The sequence below is a fragment of the Jaculus jaculus genome, chromosome 12 (assembly GCF_020740685.1).
Source record: "Jaculus jaculus isolate mJacJac1 chromosome 12, mJacJac1.mat.Y.cur, whole genome shotgun sequence".
Lineage (NCBI taxonomy): Eukaryota > Metazoa > Chordata > Mammalia > Rodentia > Dipodidae > Jaculus > Jaculus jaculus.
The window spans coordinates 67,934,569-67,953,397 of record NC_059113.1 but is presented as its reverse complement, the minus strand read 5'-3'; the positions used below and the strand labels follow the sequence as shown (position 1 = coordinate 67,953,397).

At 35.1% G+C, this 18,829-nt stretch overlaps 1 protein-coding gene across 8 annotated transcripts in view; it reads right to left on the bottom strand.

Moving 5' to 3' along the window:
- Positions 1 to 18,829, bottom strand: part of Kiaa1109 (KIAA1109 ortholog) — a 240,137-nt gene that overhangs the window by 186,499 nt on the left and 34,809 nt on the right. For all 8 annotated transcript variants that reach the window (XM_045130867.1, XM_045130873.1, XM_045130872.1 and 5 more), the window contains exons 7-13: positions 16,819 to 17,005; positions 10,926 to 11,007; positions 10,394 to 10,587; positions 7,974 to 8,053; positions 6,115 to 6,265; positions 2,001 to 2,157; positions 1,103 to 1,181 (exon numbers count right to left, since the gene is read on the bottom strand). In XM_045130867.1, the coding sequence (XP_044986802.1) occupies positions 1,103 to 1,181; positions 2,001 to 2,157; positions 6,115 to 6,265; positions 7,974 to 8,053; positions 10,394 to 10,587; positions 10,926 to 11,007; positions 16,819 to 17,005 (930 nt within the window). The remainder of the gene's footprint in view (positions 1 to 1,102; positions 1,182 to 2,000; positions 2,158 to 6,114; positions 6,266 to 7,973; positions 8,054 to 10,393; positions 10,588 to 10,925; positions 11,008 to 16,818; positions 17,006 to 18,829) is intronic.

Below are 18,829 nucleotides of genomic sequence, written 5' to 3'. Positions count from 1 at the left end.
GTCAGTACTCTGACAGTTAGCTTGTCTAGTGCCCAGAGGTAGTGCATGAACAACTGGGGGAAAATGACCAACATCTGTCCAAGCAACTCATGGTCTAAGCTACCCAACAACAAACAAGCTGACACGATGCTCACACAAGTGCAATAGTGGCACATAGCCATGGAGGGAAACAACTGCCTTGATTTAGCTAAATGATCTGCTCAGTGGAAAGGAGCCCATAGCTAGAGCTGGGAAACAAGCAGAACCATATCCAAAATTATGCCTGCTCTCCATTATCAAGCTCCCACCCACCAATCATGGGCTACTAAAATCTCCCTAAAATAATAATGGTTATCCCATTTATCTGGTGTTGACTTCAATCTGTTAGAGAATTTGCTTCTCTTTTTCAGATGGATGCAGATCCTAAGGAGAGAACCAGCCCAACACATCTCAAAAGGACCCCAGCTGAACCCTAAGAGTAACTGGGGAAATGAGCAAGAGTGCTACTTTCTAGGTGAATCTGGTAGCAGTACAAGGGTGAAGGAGATAGACACAGAGAACACTCAACTCCTACCAAACCAGATGTCCAGAGACACTGAGGCTCCCAAGACCATCACTGAAGAAGACCTACAATGAACCCAACATGGTGAAAGAATGTTAGAGCCACACGTTGGGTCATTATGAACAGAGACAGGTCTCTTACCCATAACTGATGGCTAACCCCACCATGCATGACCCATATTCCCCAACAAGGAGGGTTTCTGTGGAGTGGGGAGGACAGGGAGAAGGCTAACAATGGTACCAACATAACTGTATATACTGTGTACATAACTAATAAAAAAAAAAGCTAGATGAAAAGATTTTAAATGTCTTTACCATAAAGAAATTATAAATGTTTAAGGAAATAGACATGTTTATCCCTGAGTTGAATGTTAAACAGTGTATACATGGGTTTAAACATCATATAACAGGCCATAAACATGCATAGCTTTGTTTTATGTATCAATTTCTAATTAAATTTAAATTACAAAATAAAATTTTTAAATTAAAAATAAAACAAATGATATTAACTTACTAAGAAACTACTATATACTAGTCATTTCAGATTAAAATGATAACTTACCATTCTCTTCAACTGTCATTGGAATATTAATTTCTAAATATGATCCAGCACCTACATTTACATGTACAGCATTTGTTTCCTACCAAAAGGACAAAATTCATTTATATATTATTTATTAGAGTTATAGTCCCATTATATTTACTTTCAAGTTATAAAATAAATGTAAATTAGTAATGATATAAGTGTTAAAAATCCTTATGAACAGAAGTTCAAATTTATACCAAAATTACACTGAAATAATTTTGCAAAGTATAATGAGAACCTAGAACACAGCATGAAAGTCTATTATAGTTACTATTAACTATTAGTAATTTCTTTCCATTATTTGACATTTAATAAAAAATATTAGGAAAATAATATATAGGCTGGACATGGTGGTGCTTATCTTTAATCCTAGCACTTGGGAGGCAGAGGTAGGAAGATTGCCATGAGTTTGAGGCCACCCTGAGACTACACAGTGAATTCCACATCAGCCTGAGCAGCAGTGAAAACCTACCTTGAAAAACCAAAAAATAAAAAAAATAAGATACAGGCCATGAAGATGGCTCAGCAGTTAAAGGTACTTGCTTACAAATAACCCAAGTTCAATTCCCAAGCCAATCACATAAAGCCAGGCACAAAAAAATGGAGCAAGTGTCTGGCAGTGGCAATAGGCTCTACCACAAACATATACATATACACATACACATACACATACACATACACATACACACACACACACACACACACACACGCACGCACACAAATTTTAAAAGAAAGACAAATAACATTACTTGGGGAGTAATGGAAAGGAGCTCATAGAAATTAAGCAAAGATCTAGTCACCCAAAAAAATATGTATTGATAAGTAATGTTCAAATTGTAAACACCATTTTTTACTATGCAATTATAATAACTACCCTGTTTTTAGTGAACAGCAAGTCAATTGTAGCATCTGCAATTATATTCATTCGTAGTTCAAATGCAAGGATCTGTCTTGGTCTTCCTTGCTGTGCAATTTCAGAAACTTTCAGAACTTGATAATCAGGTGGAAAGAAAAACTTCCATAAGCAATCTCTACATAAAGAGGTAAAAGAATAACAAGTTATTCAAAACAAAATTACCTTTAATAAGGGATCAAAATCATATTCTAACTTTACATTATCATTTGACATTTTTCCCATGCCTTTATACTTCCAAAGATCAATGAGATTACCAAGAAGCTATAGGCAGGACTATTTACTTACACTAGGAATCGTAAAATCAAATGATAAAGAGCAGAAGAGGATAGCTTAATTCAAATCATCAACTCCTCACTGGACTAGCTGCTTAGCTTTCCTAAGAAAACCTGACCTGTTTCCTAGTCTGTAAGACAGGAATAACTTGTCTCAGAGTAGTTCTGAGGACTAAATGTCAACATACCAATGAAGGCTGCAGTTTATGACACACAGGAGAACTGTTGGTATACTCACAGGTACTTTTAATCCATGCAATATCAATGAAAGACTAAAGGGCAATATATTTCTAAAATCTTAAGAGGTATTTAGATGTTGAGTGCTGTATATTTGCTCTCTTACATCATTTAGCAAAGATGAAAGAACTTAAATGTTCAATTCAAAATATTATGTTAGCCAATATTAATATAATATTACTCTTAAGGTCAGACAAGATGTCAGTTTCTGGCTTTTAAATAGGAGGTTAAGGAAGTAATGATAGGAAATGTCACTTGGAATCAGAGACTGGGAAAAAGTAAAATCAAATTTGAGAACTGAGACTCACAGACCATAATTTGCCTTCACTAGATGAAAATGTATGAGAAAATGAAAGTATGCAAATGTCTGATAAGACTCACAAACATACTATAGTAACAGTATCAAGTACAGATATGACAACATGCTCACTAGACTACAGCCACCTACAGGTGGTTAATGGGTTCACTGAAAGGAGTACTGAACTGGAAGAGCTGGTGTGAACCTCAGCTCTTACTGCTATGGCTTTAATACCTTCTCCACATCACTGCACCTTCAGCATCGCCACTTCCTCACAAGTACATGAGATCATCACATTGGTTCAATTAGGGAAATTTAAATGAAAGTCCTTTAAGTTGACACAACCAAAATTATTGAAATTACTATCTAAGGATTAAGTTTCATTCTGATAATTTTATATTCAACTGTCATGAAAAGTTATAAAAAGAAAACATCACAAAAACTGAGTAATATCTTCAAGGTTCAAAAAACCATTTATAGACACTGGAACCAACGTCAATATCTACAAGCTATAATGATGCTAGATCAGAACTTCTTACAATGCTGGGTAAGTGATTCAGGAACAGAACAGCTGACATTTTCCCCTATATTTATGACATCATTCACACATGGAAGCTGATTGCCAACTATCATTTGTATTTATGAGGAGACTTAAGATGAGAAAGGATAAAATGGTACACAGTCATATGCCTACGCAAGTAAGGAAGCAAATGGGGCCAACTGACATGAGTAAACAAAACACACTGAAACTAAGTTCCATGTTTCAAATGATTAAAACTTGAATGTTCCTGCTAAGTCTAAATTAAAAACACACTGCAGGTCTTGCTTTGCAAGGGAAGAATCTGCTAAGGGAGTAATTAAAGCAGATTTCTATTTCACATTAACTTCAGTGTCATTTCTCTAAACAACACTAATACTAGATTGTCTCCAAAGTGAATTAATTATAAGGATTTTAGTTTGGATGTTTTTGTAAATATATACTAATTTTTTAATGTAATAGAATTAAATTTAGAATATGAATCATGCTTTATTCAGGCACTAAAATGCAAGATTTTATTATGTGTCTATTAAAGGATTATTGTAATTTTTTTCTCTCACTATATAATGTTAGACAACCAAGACAGACAAAAAATTAATTTCTCTTAAGATTTCTGAATATAGTTGAATTAGATTACTTAATAAAATGTAAAAAACATTCATTTTTAGCTGAATATAGTTGAATTAGATTACTTAATAAAATGTAAAAAACATTCATTTTTAGCTGATGGGACAGTGAATAAATACAGGACAACTTACTAAAGGAAAAAATTTACCATGAAAGAAAAACAATCAAATAATGTAGAATATGTTTTCTAATCTAACATTTAAGCTTTGTTTACATTCAAGTTTAATAAATAATCTTACCTAGAAGTTAGTAAAATACCATAATATCATACTCCAAGAGTTTTCAAGTAAAAAATTTATTCAATTATCTAACAGCTGTTAATTAACTACTTACTGAGGCATATATTTCTATATGCTGGAAATACTAATATTAAAAGAACTTACTGAAAATGTTTGCCTAGTATATACAAGGCCCAGGATTTGATTTGCAAGTATCACAATAAATATATATAAACAAGCAAACCCTATTACTTTCCAAAGTATGTACTTTTTATAATAATATAAGTAGCTCGTTTTGAAATTAATAAGTACTTTTTAAAAAGCTAATTCATCAAGAGTCAATTTCATCTCTTTCATTAGTCTATCAATAGGCCAGTAATATCTGATTCAGTGAATAACCTGACTTTTATTTCTCTATTCAATAAAGCTAGATCATGAATATAAACAGTAAGGCATGTACACTTAATAATTTCAATATTCCTTCAAAATGTCCCCTCCTTTAAATTTCTGAAGTAGAATATATTGAAATTAAAAATGACTTTACAATTAATAGACTAACTAATAAAAAATCATTCAGACAGAAAAGTATTGTAACACAACACTATATATAGCCCCAGATACACAGCTCAGGAGGCTAAAGCAGAAGGATCATATGAGCTAGGAGTCTGAGGTCAGGCTCAGGACTATAGTAAGAACCCACCTCAAAACAAACAAAATTTTTCAGACACTCTCTATTATGATAAAAATCTCTTATCTATTTATTCATTCACTTATTCATTTTTCCCATGCTGGGTATTTAATCCAGTGCCCTGCATGTGCTAGGCAAGCACTTTACCACAAAGCTAAACCCTCAACCCTTGGTTTTCTCACAATGTGTAGACCAGGCTGGTCTCTAACTCACAATCCTCCTGTCTTTTCTCTGAAGTGCTGGAAATATAGCCATGAACCATTGTATCTGGCCATATTTCTTAATTATTACACAACTCTGAACTCTACAAGACCCACACACCAACTCTCCACTGTCCTCAGTCATTTGCCTCGATTCTTCACACCCTTTTTCTTTCCCTGGCAAACTTTTACTTACCTTTCAAAATTATATGCACATATTACCTCTACTAAGGGCTTTCCTGGCTCTCTCTAGCCTTCAATATGTGACAGATATCATAAGATGAATTCTTATGATAAAAAAGCTGCATATTTAAATTTCAAACCTGGTTCCTGGTTTCAAACACGGTTCTTTTCAGAGGTGAGAAAGTTAAAGTAGGACCTTCAGGGCACACGCCACCCTGTGTGGCTTGTGTCCACACACAAAGAAGAAACCTGACTACACATAGGTCCAGAAAAGGCAAAGGAAGAGGCACAGAAATCTCCTTGGCCTCAAGGAGGGGCCTAGAGCACATCCTGCCTTCATGGGGCTCACACAGAACCAACCTACCAAGTACCTTAAAGACTGACTTCTGACAACCATAACTGTGAGAAAACATGTTACACTTCTGGTACTTTGCTACAGCTCTAAGAAACTAACACAGTCTAGAGCTGTCACCAAAACCCTTTACTTAGTCTGCTAGCACTGAAAAAAACTCTTGAATTTTCCCTGCCCCACCAAAATGAACAGCTGGAAATCTTTTGTCAGGATCCCTATATCACAAATAATTCCCATCACTTAGAAGGCCAACAAATAAATTACTGATTAAATAAAACAGAAAAAACAAGGAAACCAATAAATATGCTATTCATTTAGAGTAAATCTGTTTGTATTTCTATAAGCAAGTTAATATCTGGACCAAAATGTACGCCATAATAGGTTACAAAAATAGTAAGCTAATATATAATAAAGTATGGCATGCACTTAAAAGACTTTATTAAAAATATAATTAACTACCTCTGCCTGTCAGCCCAGGGTCCATAATTAAAATCAGTTCCTTTACCACATACAATATCCAGCCCCCAACATGGGGGTAAATCTTGTAATTTGCAATCTTCACTGCTTATTTCTCCATCAATATTTTCTTCTGTTTCTTCTGGAACAAGCCCTATGTTTTGGAACATACGATATAAAAGCAGTCAGTTAATACCACCATTACAGAGTGCCCTTAGATTACCAGCTCTTAAATGTTTGTCCCAGAAAACCTTTATATTTAAACACTTAAAGAGTATCAAGGAATCTCTATATAATCTATCAAATTTTAGTGATTCAAAACTAAAATTCGGGCTGGAGAGATGGCTTAGCGGTTAAGCGCTTGCCTATGAAGCCTAAGGACCCCGGTTCGAGGCTCGGTTCCCCAGGTCCCACATTAGCCAGATGCACAAGGGGGCGCACGCGTCTGGAGTTCGTTTACAGAGGCTGGAAGCCCTGGCGCGCCCATCCAATCTCTCTCCCTCTATCTGTCTTTCTCCCTGTGTCTGTCACTCTCATATAAAGCCCTGGCACGCCCATTCTCTCTCTTTCCCTCTATCTGTCTTTCTCTCTGTGTCTGTTGCTCTCAAATAAATAAATAAAATTTTTAAAAAAACTAAAATTCAACAATTTTTAAGAAATTCATTTTGAATATAAACTCTCAATATGTTGATATAAGAAAAATTTAATAAAATTTAAGTGTAAAGGCAGAAAGATGGCTAAGTGGTTAAAGGTGCTTTTTGCAAAACCTAAGGGCCTGGGATTGATTCCGCAGAACCCATGTAAAGCTAGATGTACAAAGTGGCACATGCGTCTGCAATGTCATAGTTAAGACAACACCCTGCTTTTATTTTGAAAATAACGTGACCACACAATCTCCTCGAAAGACATAAATAGACCTAAAATAATCTAGCATTTAGGAATGTTTATCATAAAGAAGCCACCTATCAAGAAAGCACTATAACTAGGTAGATTTCAACTTGTAAGCTTTAGAATGTAAATCTAACATACTATGGACTTTTTCTTTCCTAAAATAAGGTCAAATGCCTTTATCTATCATTACATTCCCTAAAGGTTTTCACTCATGGTTATTTGAACATTCAATTAAAAAAATTACTTATGTGATAGCAAAGAGACAGAGGCTGAGGATGGGTGTTCCAGGGCTTCTTGACACTACAAATAAACCCCAAACGCATGCACCACTTTGTACATCTGGCTTTACATGAGTGCTCTGGAGATGAACCTGGGCAGTTGGGCTTTACAAGCAAGCCAACTTTGACTGCTGAGCCATCTTTCCAGTCCCCTGAACACTCAGTTTTTGAAGTATTCTGTTTCAAAAAGAATTTGGAAGATTTAGTCTTTCAGTCTAAAATACTACTGTAATATTTAACTTTTGAGACATGGCACAGAGTGATTTTTTTTTGTTTTTGTTTTTGTTTTTTTTTGTTTTTTGAGGTAGGGTCTCACTTTGGTCCAGGCTGACCTGGAATTAACTCTGTCATCTCAGAGTGACCTTGAACTCATGGCAATCCTCCTACTTCTGCCTCCCAAGTGCTGGGATTAAAGGCGTGCGCCACCACGCCCGGCTTAGAGTGACTTTTTTTTTTTTTTTTTTTTCGAGGTAGGGTCTCACTCTGGGCCAGGCTGACCTGAAATTAACTCTGTCATCTCAGGGTGGCCTTGAACTCATGGCAATCCTCCTACCTCTGCCTCCCGAGTGCTGGGATTAAAGGTGTGCGCCACCACGCCCGGCTTAGAGTGACTTTTTTTTTAAGAAGAAATGTTCATAGTTATTTACCACTTAGATACTGAGTAAGACTTTCATATAAGAAACAGAACTGTACCTGGCTCATCCATGTAGTAATAGATGTCAACATCATTAGACTGCATCACCACAAAGCCTTCTCCCATTAGTCTTGGTGGTCTATGAGAAGGAGAAGTGAGGCAAACTAAATACATCTCTAGAATAAAATGTTCAGTACCTTAGGTGATGTTAGTTAGTGAGAAGAGAAAGAACTACAAAGCACATCACAGGCAGCATCATGAAAAAGGAAGTGTATCTTTCTCACAGACAAGCACTCTAAACTGTTTCATTATATTATTTCATTATATGTACTTATATTAGGCTAAACAAAATGGTACTGGAATTTTATCTGGTAAATTAGCTCAAAAATGGTTTACAACTCTCATTTTAATAAATGAAGATAAATCCATTTAAAACAAAAGTTAAATACAATAGTTATCATTGAACAGAATAGTCACATTCTGCATTATAACAAATTAAACTTAAACCATTTTATATTAGTAGCACTATAATCCTAATAGTTCCTCTATTAGTGTAATAAAAATAACCATTCAGAAACAATGAATAATTTCTAAGAATATTTAACTAATCAACTTAAGTTTCAAGAAAACATCTTGAACTTAAAAGTTGGTAGGAAAGTTTTCCTACCATCAGCTTCCCCAAAATTATTAATCTTTTCTTAGACTTAACTTTTCTCTGCCATACATACTATAATAAATGTTTATACAAAAACTTCTCAATCATTAGATAGCATACACAAAGTCAACAATTTCCTTATAACATGTATTAAATCACAAAGGTTTGTGAATCTGCATACTTTGAAACTTTTTTTTTGACAAAGGGTCTCATGTAACCCAGGTTACATAGCCAAGGCTGACCTTCAACTCCTGATCCTCTAACCTCCATCTTCCAGTGTTGGAATTATAGACATGTATCCCATAACCAGCAGCCACACTTTTTAAAAATGAAAAACTTTAAATATTATTTTTAAATATTTATTTATTTATTTGAGAAAGAGAGAGAAAGGGCAAAAAAAAAAAAAAAGTCCAGGGTCTTCTGCTATTGCAAACAAATTCCAAACACATGTGCCACTTTATGTACCTGGCTTTACATGAGTACTGAGGAATTTAACCAGGTCTAGCAGGCTTTGTAAGCAAGCATCTCTAACCACTGAGAAACTTCTCCAGTCCCATATTTAAATATCTTTACACCAATTATTACCAATAGAATACTTTTTCATCTTACCCTCTGGTGACTTAAAAATCCAGTTCTATTCAGTATATTTTTACATATATATATATATATATATATATATATATATATGTATATATATATATATATATATAGAATTGTACACATATCCCACATTATAGAAAATGTCTAACCAAGTCTACACAGGCCAAGTAGACACAGCCACCTGGAACTCATCAAGGGAAAACCTTTTCCATTATGCTAGACAAAAACATGTAATAGCAAGTACTCAAGAGCTAGGACTTGCTTCCTATATTGTCATATTGTCTATGCACACACAAAAAAAAAAAAACCCAGACACAAAAGCTGGATGGCACCTCATGCTTTTAATCCTAGCTCAGGAGGCAGAGGTAGGAGGATGGTTATGAGTTCAAGGCCAGCCTAAGACATACAGTGAATTCCAGGTCAGCCAGGGCTAGAGTGAAACCATACCTCGAAAAAGCAAAATAAATAATAAAAGCTAAAATACTACAACAGAGAAACGCCACAGAAAATGTTAAGTGACACAGATTCAACCAGAGTTCCCATCCAAAAAAAGAAGACTGAGAGAAAAACAAAATCCACTGGAGCCCATCATTCCACCCAAGTATATCTACTGATACCATGGGATTTAAGAAGAGGCTTTCTCCTCAAGGGCCCAATTTACCCTGTGCAAACATCGCACCATAGTGAGGTGAGTATAGTATACACTATTCAGGTAACGTGTCTCCTAAATGCAAACAGAATGTTAGGTGGGAAACTTGGGTATTTTAAGAATAATCTAGCGAGTTTCAAAGCTGCACTACCCTAACTTCATCAGTTTTCCCTAAAGCAATTTTGATTCAATTTTCAACATTCACTAACTCCATTACAATTATACTCTTCAATTTACTACTTATCTAATCCTTCTAGACTAAAAGAAAAAAAAAATCAAAATATTTGTTTCCTAACATAAAAACAGCAAGGCTTAAATTAGACATAAAATATAAATTTCCAAAGTACAATGAGCAGAAGAATGTGAAAAAAATTGTAGTTCTAATCATAACAGAAACATATTTAAAAGTATAGCTTATCACTAGATAACATAAAGGCTTTAATAGACTGAGAAATAGCCATTAAATATTGTACAACTTCTACCAAAGAAATTAGATGCACGTTAAGGTTCAGGTGATATTTATATTATCTACTTAACTTAGACAAGTTATTGCTTTTATTACGATGTTTTCTTACTCGTCATTTTGTAGACCCACGTATCTTGGACTAGGAACAAGCATGACACGAACATTTTCCAGCTTTCCTTTCACAATGTGCATGAACTGGTCCAGATGACTTGAAGGAGGTTTTGTAGTATAAGTTAAGAAAGCATCATCAAAGTTGATGCACAAAGTCTGAGGTTGGTAGTGGTTGCCAAAGGCCAATCGTCCCTAAAATAATCAGAAGAGACACTATACTATGATATTCTGGTCATACTGCTTTTTCTTAGTCATCCCACTAATAAATATTTTCAAGCAACAAGTAAATGATTCCTGTCAGCACTATATACTAGTTAAATCGTTATACTGGTCTAAAAACCTATATTCAAAGAAATCTAAAGAGAAGTTTAAAGGTTGTGATTTAGCTGATACTAAAATTATTCTCTCATATTTCACAGAAATATGAATGAAAATTTATATAAAATTATTTTTTCTTACATGAAAATTGTATTTGCAAAAATAAGTTCTATTTTAACCCATCAAACATCAGTTGTAATATATTTACTTACTGTGCTCACATTGACCTTTATGACTGGAATAAGTGATCTCCATGAAGAAGTGGGATCTTGAGATTCTGTTTTTACTTTAACTCTGACAAGAAAAAATAAAAGTGACATAAAGAAAAGCTTGAACACATGAAAATTCAATTAACATCTCACATTATACACTATTAATGCAAGCTGAAATTTCCAAACACATCTCATGACTATTTCAGTAAAAGCAACAGACTTTTAAATTTACAAACTATGATAACTGGACTGCTTTTAGAATAAAAGCCTTAAAGACCACACTGTAAAACAGAACATGCTACTATCCTTACTAGATGAAGGTGCCCATTACCTTCCACACATTTCATAAACAACAAAGTTAGGAAACCAGCAAGGTGACTCATGTCATCAAGCGTGTCACTGCCTTGCCTCAAACTAGGTGGACGGTGAACACCCACATTAGAAAGCAGTCCTTTGACCTCCATATGTAGGCTGTGGTATCCATGCACCTGTACTCACAGATGAACACACACAGCAAAAACAGGTATGTCATTTTGATGGTTTCTACAATTGTAAGCACTTCTGAAAACAGAAGTGTAGGGCCACTTCCTTCCTTCCTCTCATTAACTTGTGCTAAAATAATTTTCCCTGGATAAAATGAAAATGATAGGCTGAGAATAAGAAAACTGATCATACAGAAGCAAAAGTTCACAACAACTCACTAAAATTTCAGAAAAAAAAACTTATGGTGTATCTCCAATAACCTAGTTACTCTGAAACCATTTACACTAAGGCATTCCTACAACCTCCTACTGGCCCTTCTCCAAGCTTCCATGATGCAAAATGACGACTATTTCAGTTAGAAACTTATTACTAATTCTGTTTTTTGCGGAAGGACTAAATTGAACTAATACAAATATTAAGTCACATCATTTTTCATGGTGAGAATACTTAAAATCTACTCCACTGTTTTAAAGGATACTGTATTTTCAAATATAGTCATCTTGTACATAATGGATCTCTTGAAATCATTCTTATCTGAAATTCTGGATCCTTAGCACAAGATCTCCCTAGCCCCCTCCCCCCCACCTCTGGCCCTGGTATCCATTAATCTACTCCATGTCTAGGCATATGTACTTTATTTTTTTTTTAATTGTTTTTTTCTGAGACTAGGTTTCACTGTGTAGCCTAGCCTGACCTCAAACTCATAATTCTCCTACAGGTATGTGCTATCATGAATGGCTGAGTTCAAGTTTTTTAGACTCTACACATAAGCAACACCATGTGCTGTTTTCCTTTTTTAAGGCTGAATGGTTATACCTACCAGTGTGTCGGTGTGGGGTGTGGGGGATAACTAAGGATTGAATCCACAGCCTTGCATACTGCTATACAAGTGTTCTGCCACTGAAATGCACACAATCTGTATACAACTTCTTTACTCATTCATCCACTAATGGGCACCTTTGCTACTGAGAGCAGTACTGAAAAGAGGGCAGACATACAGGTGTCTTCAACAGCTATTTCATGCCCCTGGGACAGACATACATAGTAGGATTACCAGACAATATGGTATATATGGGTTTTTTTCTTTTTGAGGAACCCAAAACTGATTTCCATAATAGCTTCAGTCATCTAATAATCTTAGTCTAAAGAACGTCCTTTCCCCAACATCCTATAACTCTTTTGATCATAGCCATCTTTAACAGGTAAGAGATGATATCTTGTGGTTTGAATTTGTATTTCCCTGATAATTAATAATTTTGAGTTTTTCATAAGCTTGTTAGTCATTTGAAATTTCTCTTTACAAGTTTAGCCCATTTTTTAAATCAGGTTGGTTTTAACTACTAGATTCCCTACATGTATTATGAATATATTACAGAATTAGTAATAAGTTTCTAACTGAAATAGTCGTCATTTTGCATCATGGAAGCTTGGAGAAGGGCCAGTAGGAGGTTGTAGGAATGCCTTAGTGTAAATATAAAAATATATATATGTATATATAAAATATATTATAAACATATATATATTATAAAATATATATATGCCTTAGTGTAAATATAAAAATATATATATGTATATATAAAATATAGTTACAATAACTTCAAAAACTCTAATATTTAGGAATTAATGTAACCAAGGATATAAATCAAAAGTATAAAACGTCGATGCAAGAAACGGAAATTAAGTCCATCATCATAAGGCTACCATTTGAATGTTCAAGCAATTCAAAGAAATCTACAGATTATAATGTCTGTCAAAGTCCCAATGTTGTTTTCTTCCCACACCACCGCCCCCCGTGCCCGTGCGTGGTATGTGTCCCGTGGTGTGTATATTTACATGTGTAAATGCACATGTGTACAGAAGCCAGAGGAGAATGTTGGGTGTCCTCACCTTACGGTGTTTATCTGTGTACTACTTTCCTTTGAGACATGGTTATCCCTCAACCTGGAGCTGCTGTCCATCAGCAAACCCCAGCCATTCCCAAATCTCCCTCTTCGAGCCCCCTGCAGAAGTGACAGACCCAGCTTTTCATGTGGGTTCTAAGGAGTAGAACATAGTAGTATCTAGCCTGAGAGGGCCTCATGTTCAAGCAGAAAGCACTCTTATCTGCTGAACCAGCTCTCCAAAGAAACTTTTCAATAACATGGGGAAACATGTAAAATTCATATGGAAACACAGAATAGTGGCAACTGCCAAATCATTCTTTAGCAAACACAGCAAGTTGGAAGCATCCCACTAGACTTCAAAACATACTACAAATGGATAGTAATCAAAACAGCATGACAATGGCATTAAGACACACAGACAAAGCAGAGTTCAGAAATAAATTCATGCACAGGCAACTGATTTTCTACAAAAATGTCAGACACAATGGGGAAAGGACAGTCTACTCAATAAATGGTGTAGGAACAACTGGGTTTCTACATATACAATGAAACTAGATCCTTATTCTCAGACCACATAAAAATGAATTCAAAATGTACTGAAGATATAAACATAAAACCTTTAACTATACAAATACTGGGAAAGGGGCTGGAGGAGATGAGTCAATAGTTAAAGGTGCTTGCTTGCAAAGATCTGCAGCCTGGATTTTATTTCCCAGTACCCATGTAAAGCCAGATGCACAAAGTGGCACATAAACCTGGAGTTCATTTGCAGTGGCAGGAGGCCCTGGCATGTCCATATTCACTTTCTCTGTGTCCCCTCAAATAAATATATAAAATATTTTAAGAGATAATGGAAAACAGGGAAAAAGCTATTGACAAAGAATCCTTGGATATGATCCTAAAACACAGGCCACAAAAACAAATGAGACAAATGGGATTCCATCAAACCAAAAAGCTTTTGAACAACCAAAAGCAAACCTAAAGAATGGTAAAAGCATTTGCAGATCACACACTTGATAAAGATTAGTGTCCAAAAATGATATGGACTTGTCCATTCTCTATATCTAACTGATTGTGTGGCTTCAATCTCAAAAATATTATTTGGAACCCATCCACTTCTCTCCCTTATCTGCTACCAACAAGGTTGAAGGTTTTCTCTTTTCTAAACCGTCTGTCCTTTCTTTTTATTTAATTTAATTTATTTATTTATTTATTTTGGTTTTTTAAGGTAGTGGCTCACTGTAGCCCAGGCTGCCCTGGAATTCACTATATAGTTTCAGGGTAACTTCTAGCTCATGGCAATCCTCCTACCTCTGCCTCCTCAGTGCTGGGTTTGGGATGTACCACCATGCCCAGCCTGTCTATCATTTCTGCTTAAAGTTTGGACTTTGCAACAAAGTCTTGCTATGAAGCCTTGGTTGGCCTTGAACTCTCAAGATCTGACTGCCTCAGCCTTTCCAGTGCTGGGGATTAGACCTGCACCACCACAGCCAGCTCTCTTTTAACGGAACTGTGACAACTGTGACAACATCCATGTAGTTTCCCTGCTCTCTCCTTTATCACCCTCCAATAATACTGCTACATCACAGGCCTTGGAGAAAAATCAAATTCTAACACCTGAACCCTCTAAATGTTTGGTCTAATTTATCCACAGTTCAAATAATCCACTCTTAATAATCCACAGTAAGAATACTATCCTTTCTTCTTCTCTGTGGAAGGTTCTCTTTAGCCTAATTCCTTCACCCTTGGATCCCAACCCTATCTGATCCTTATCTAAGAATCTTGTTCTTGGGCTGGAAAGATGGCTCAGCAGTTAAGGCACTTGCCTTTAAAGGCTAAAGACCCAAATTCAATTCCCTCATACCCACATAAAGGCAGATGCACAAGGTGGCACATGCATCTAGAGTTCAATGAGATCACTTCTTTGTTATTTACTATTTTTACTCTTGTACAGGAGAATAGCTGTTGCATCCCAGTATCTCAGATCTCTGCCTGGCACATAAGAAGGGATTACTAAGCAGTAACCTGAGGGAAAATGTTTTCATGATTAACTGTAAAAACAAATATTTTTCTGGGGTTAAGGTATGGTGGTTGGAGTTGACATGAATAACTGAGTAATGAAGATACTGTAAGTGGTTTGGATAATCTGAATGCTAGCCACAAATAGTTTCCTGAGTTATAAATTTTATTGAAGAGGCTTTTTTCTTTTTGTGAAACTATGGTTTTAAACTCAAAATCAAGACAGAGACAGAAGGATCCCCAGAGCTCAATGGCCAGCCAGTTTAGCCTAATTGGCAAGTTCCAGACCAATGAGAGACCCTGTCTCTAAACAACTGTGAAGTTTTCCTAATAACACTCAAGGTCATTCTCAGGCCTTCACAGCAAACATGCACTTGGGCACATACAAACAAGCACAGTATAAAAAGAATCAAAATCATTTCACCTTTTTCTATTTTAGTTATAGATTCTTCTTTCATTTGTTTTCCATTTATGTAAAAATTGTTAAATTTTCATTTTTCTACAAAAGCTATGAGTCATCCAATTTAATAATGAATTTGCATGTGGCTTATTTTCTAATTTTGTCATCAATACTTCGTCTAGATTTGCCATCATTACTTCAAAATATTTCTGTGTCATCTTTTGCTTCCTTGTTATCCCAGGAAAAGGTGTAGTTCTTTTTTAATATAGCCTCATTAACCTGTACCTGCTCCTCCACCTCAAATCCATTCTCTCTCTTTCTGTCTCTCTCTCCCCCTCCCTCCCTCTCTGTCTCTAATGAATAAATAAAAATAAATCATAAAAAAAAAACCTTTGAAATAAAATTACAGAGCTGGGGATTATCTCAGTGGTAGAGTGCTCACCAGGCATATGCAAAGCTCTGGGTTTGAGCCTCAGCACCACAAAAAAAAGCAAATCAACCTCACAGTGGCTGAAAATACCTACACAAGACCTTTACAAAAGGAGGAAAAAAATGATGACATCAAAATAGAGGAGAGACTAATTGGTAAGAAGGGATTTAATGGAAGGTGGGTTCAGGAGGGGGAAAATAAGAGTGGTAAGAGGGAATTATCACTGTTAAATGTCTATACTTGTGGAGACTATCAATAAAAAGTCTTAAAAAAAAAAAAGAAAATCAGAGTCTAGAGTGCTAACCACTGGACCCTCACAAAAAAAGCAAATCACACTAACATCAGATACTGTAAGAGGATGCATATTACTTTTAGAAACATACAGAAAAAATTTATCATGACATGAATATTTTCAATATGTAAATGTTGTATGTATACATTCATGTATTTACAAGATAAAAGCCAAATTAAAAACAGTAGTTATTAATATAAAGAAAAACAAGAGCTAAAGGAAGAACAGGACTTTAGACATTAAATAATTTTATACCATTTTAATATTTAAAATTATATAGTTATCTTTACTATGATTTCACTCTGTTTGGGTAGACAGAAGATATTCTAATAAAGAATAAGTGTTTAAATGTTGTAAACTAATAAAATTCAAGTGTGCCACTGAACCTTTCAATTTTGGATTGGGTTCTGGTTCTTCCATTTTCCCGGGTTTTATCATCATCTTTCTTGGGTGGAATTATCGTTGGCTCCAAACCAAACAACTCTTGAAGACGTCCATAAAGATCCGAACGATTGTAGACATGAAATTCAAAGTCATTAACTGTGATATACAATCTGGTTTCTGCCTTTGGATCTAAAGACACCAATTACAAAACATAAAAAGGCTTCAAAGTTTTGTCAAATTTTGTTTCACAAAGTGTCTCAAATATGCTATAAAGAGTCCTATGATATACAGATATTAAAGTAAATATAAAATAATGAAAAAAGAAAAGAGCTGATGTTACCATTACATTTGAATTTAGGAGTTGCTGGATTCTAGTTACATATTGATAAAATTAAAGTGTTTTATACTATGAACAGAAAAGTGCCACTGAGAAAGTGGAACTTTGCCCTAATATATACATAATTTTAAACCAAAAAACACATAGTAAAATGTTTAAAATTCATTTAAGTTTCAAAAGTATGGTTTTTATAAACACTTGTTTTTTTAAAAAACATAATGCTAACACATTTTATACTGTAGATTTCAAACAATAATGTTCTAAAAAAAAGACAGAATTACATTTCATAGAAATAGCAACATGGGTTGTTATACCTTATCCAACAAATGGGACTGGAATGTTAGATTTTTCAGACTTTTTTTGTATTGTTTTTATGAGAGAAAGAGAGAGAGAATTGTCACACTAGGGCCTCCAGTCACTGCGACTGAACTCCAGATGCACGCACCACCTTGTGTGTATATGCGACCTGTCTGCTTGTGTCACCTTGTGCATTTGGCTTTTGTGGGGATCTGAACATGGGTCCTTAGGCTTTGCAACCAAGCACCTGAACTGCTAAGCCATCTCTCCAACCCAGATTTTTTTTTAATGGCAGGGTCTTGCCATATAATACACACTAAATTCAAGTGCTCAATCATCCTTCCTCTGCCTCCCAAAAGCTAGGATCATGTGCATTCCAGACTGTGCCCAGCCCAGCCCATAATGTGTCTCATGGGCACCTTACCTATATAACCTGAAGTTTATATAAGTACTTTACAAAGTATTTTTATTACACTTGCATTTTGACAGACCTATCACATGAGGTCAGTTGCAGTTTGTTCCAATTCTGGTGCCATGTCAGCACTCAAAGGTTTTTACATCTTGGAGTATTTCAGATTTTAGATTGTTAGATCAGAGATACTGAACCTATAGTTAATTAATAAATCCACTTACAAAGTAAAAGGTAGGGTACATTGCTTCTATGGAAGAAATAATTTAAAGCAGTGTATCTCATGTCAATCAAAGAGATAAGAAAGATACCATAGCTTTCTTTGGTCCTGAAATAAAATCATTCCTTTTATAATAACAACTTTTTAAAATCTGGATACATTTTTACTTTTATCCAACAAATCCTACTAAAAACTGTTATTAGATGACCGGTTATAAAATATTAATTTTTTTTTTTTTTTTTTTTTTTGGTTTTTAGCCCAGGCTAACATGGAATTCAATATGTAGTTTCAGGGTGGCCTCAAACTCACAGTGATCCTCCTACCTCTGCCTCCTGAGTGCTGGGATTAAAGGTGTACACCACCATACCCAACTTTAAAATACTAATTTTTTAAAAGGAGTGAATAAAATTGTTAAGTTTTACTTTCATAGATGAAGCTGTCATTTAAACAGGAGGTATATTAAGTAAGACATCATATTTCACCCAAATTACTTATTTCAAATAACTTGCAAAAAGATCTATAAAAGGTTTAGTACTCCAAACAAACATACCCTTCAACTTCTTTATTCATACATGCTATGCTTCCAGGTCAAGTGATCCTCCTGGCTCTGGCTCATCCTCTCAAATAGCTGAGACTATAGACACAAACCACCATGCCTCATTACAGTTTTAACTTACATCTCCCTGATGACTAGAGATGTTGAGTACCTTTTCACATATACTAGCCATCTCTTTTGAGAAATGGCTACTA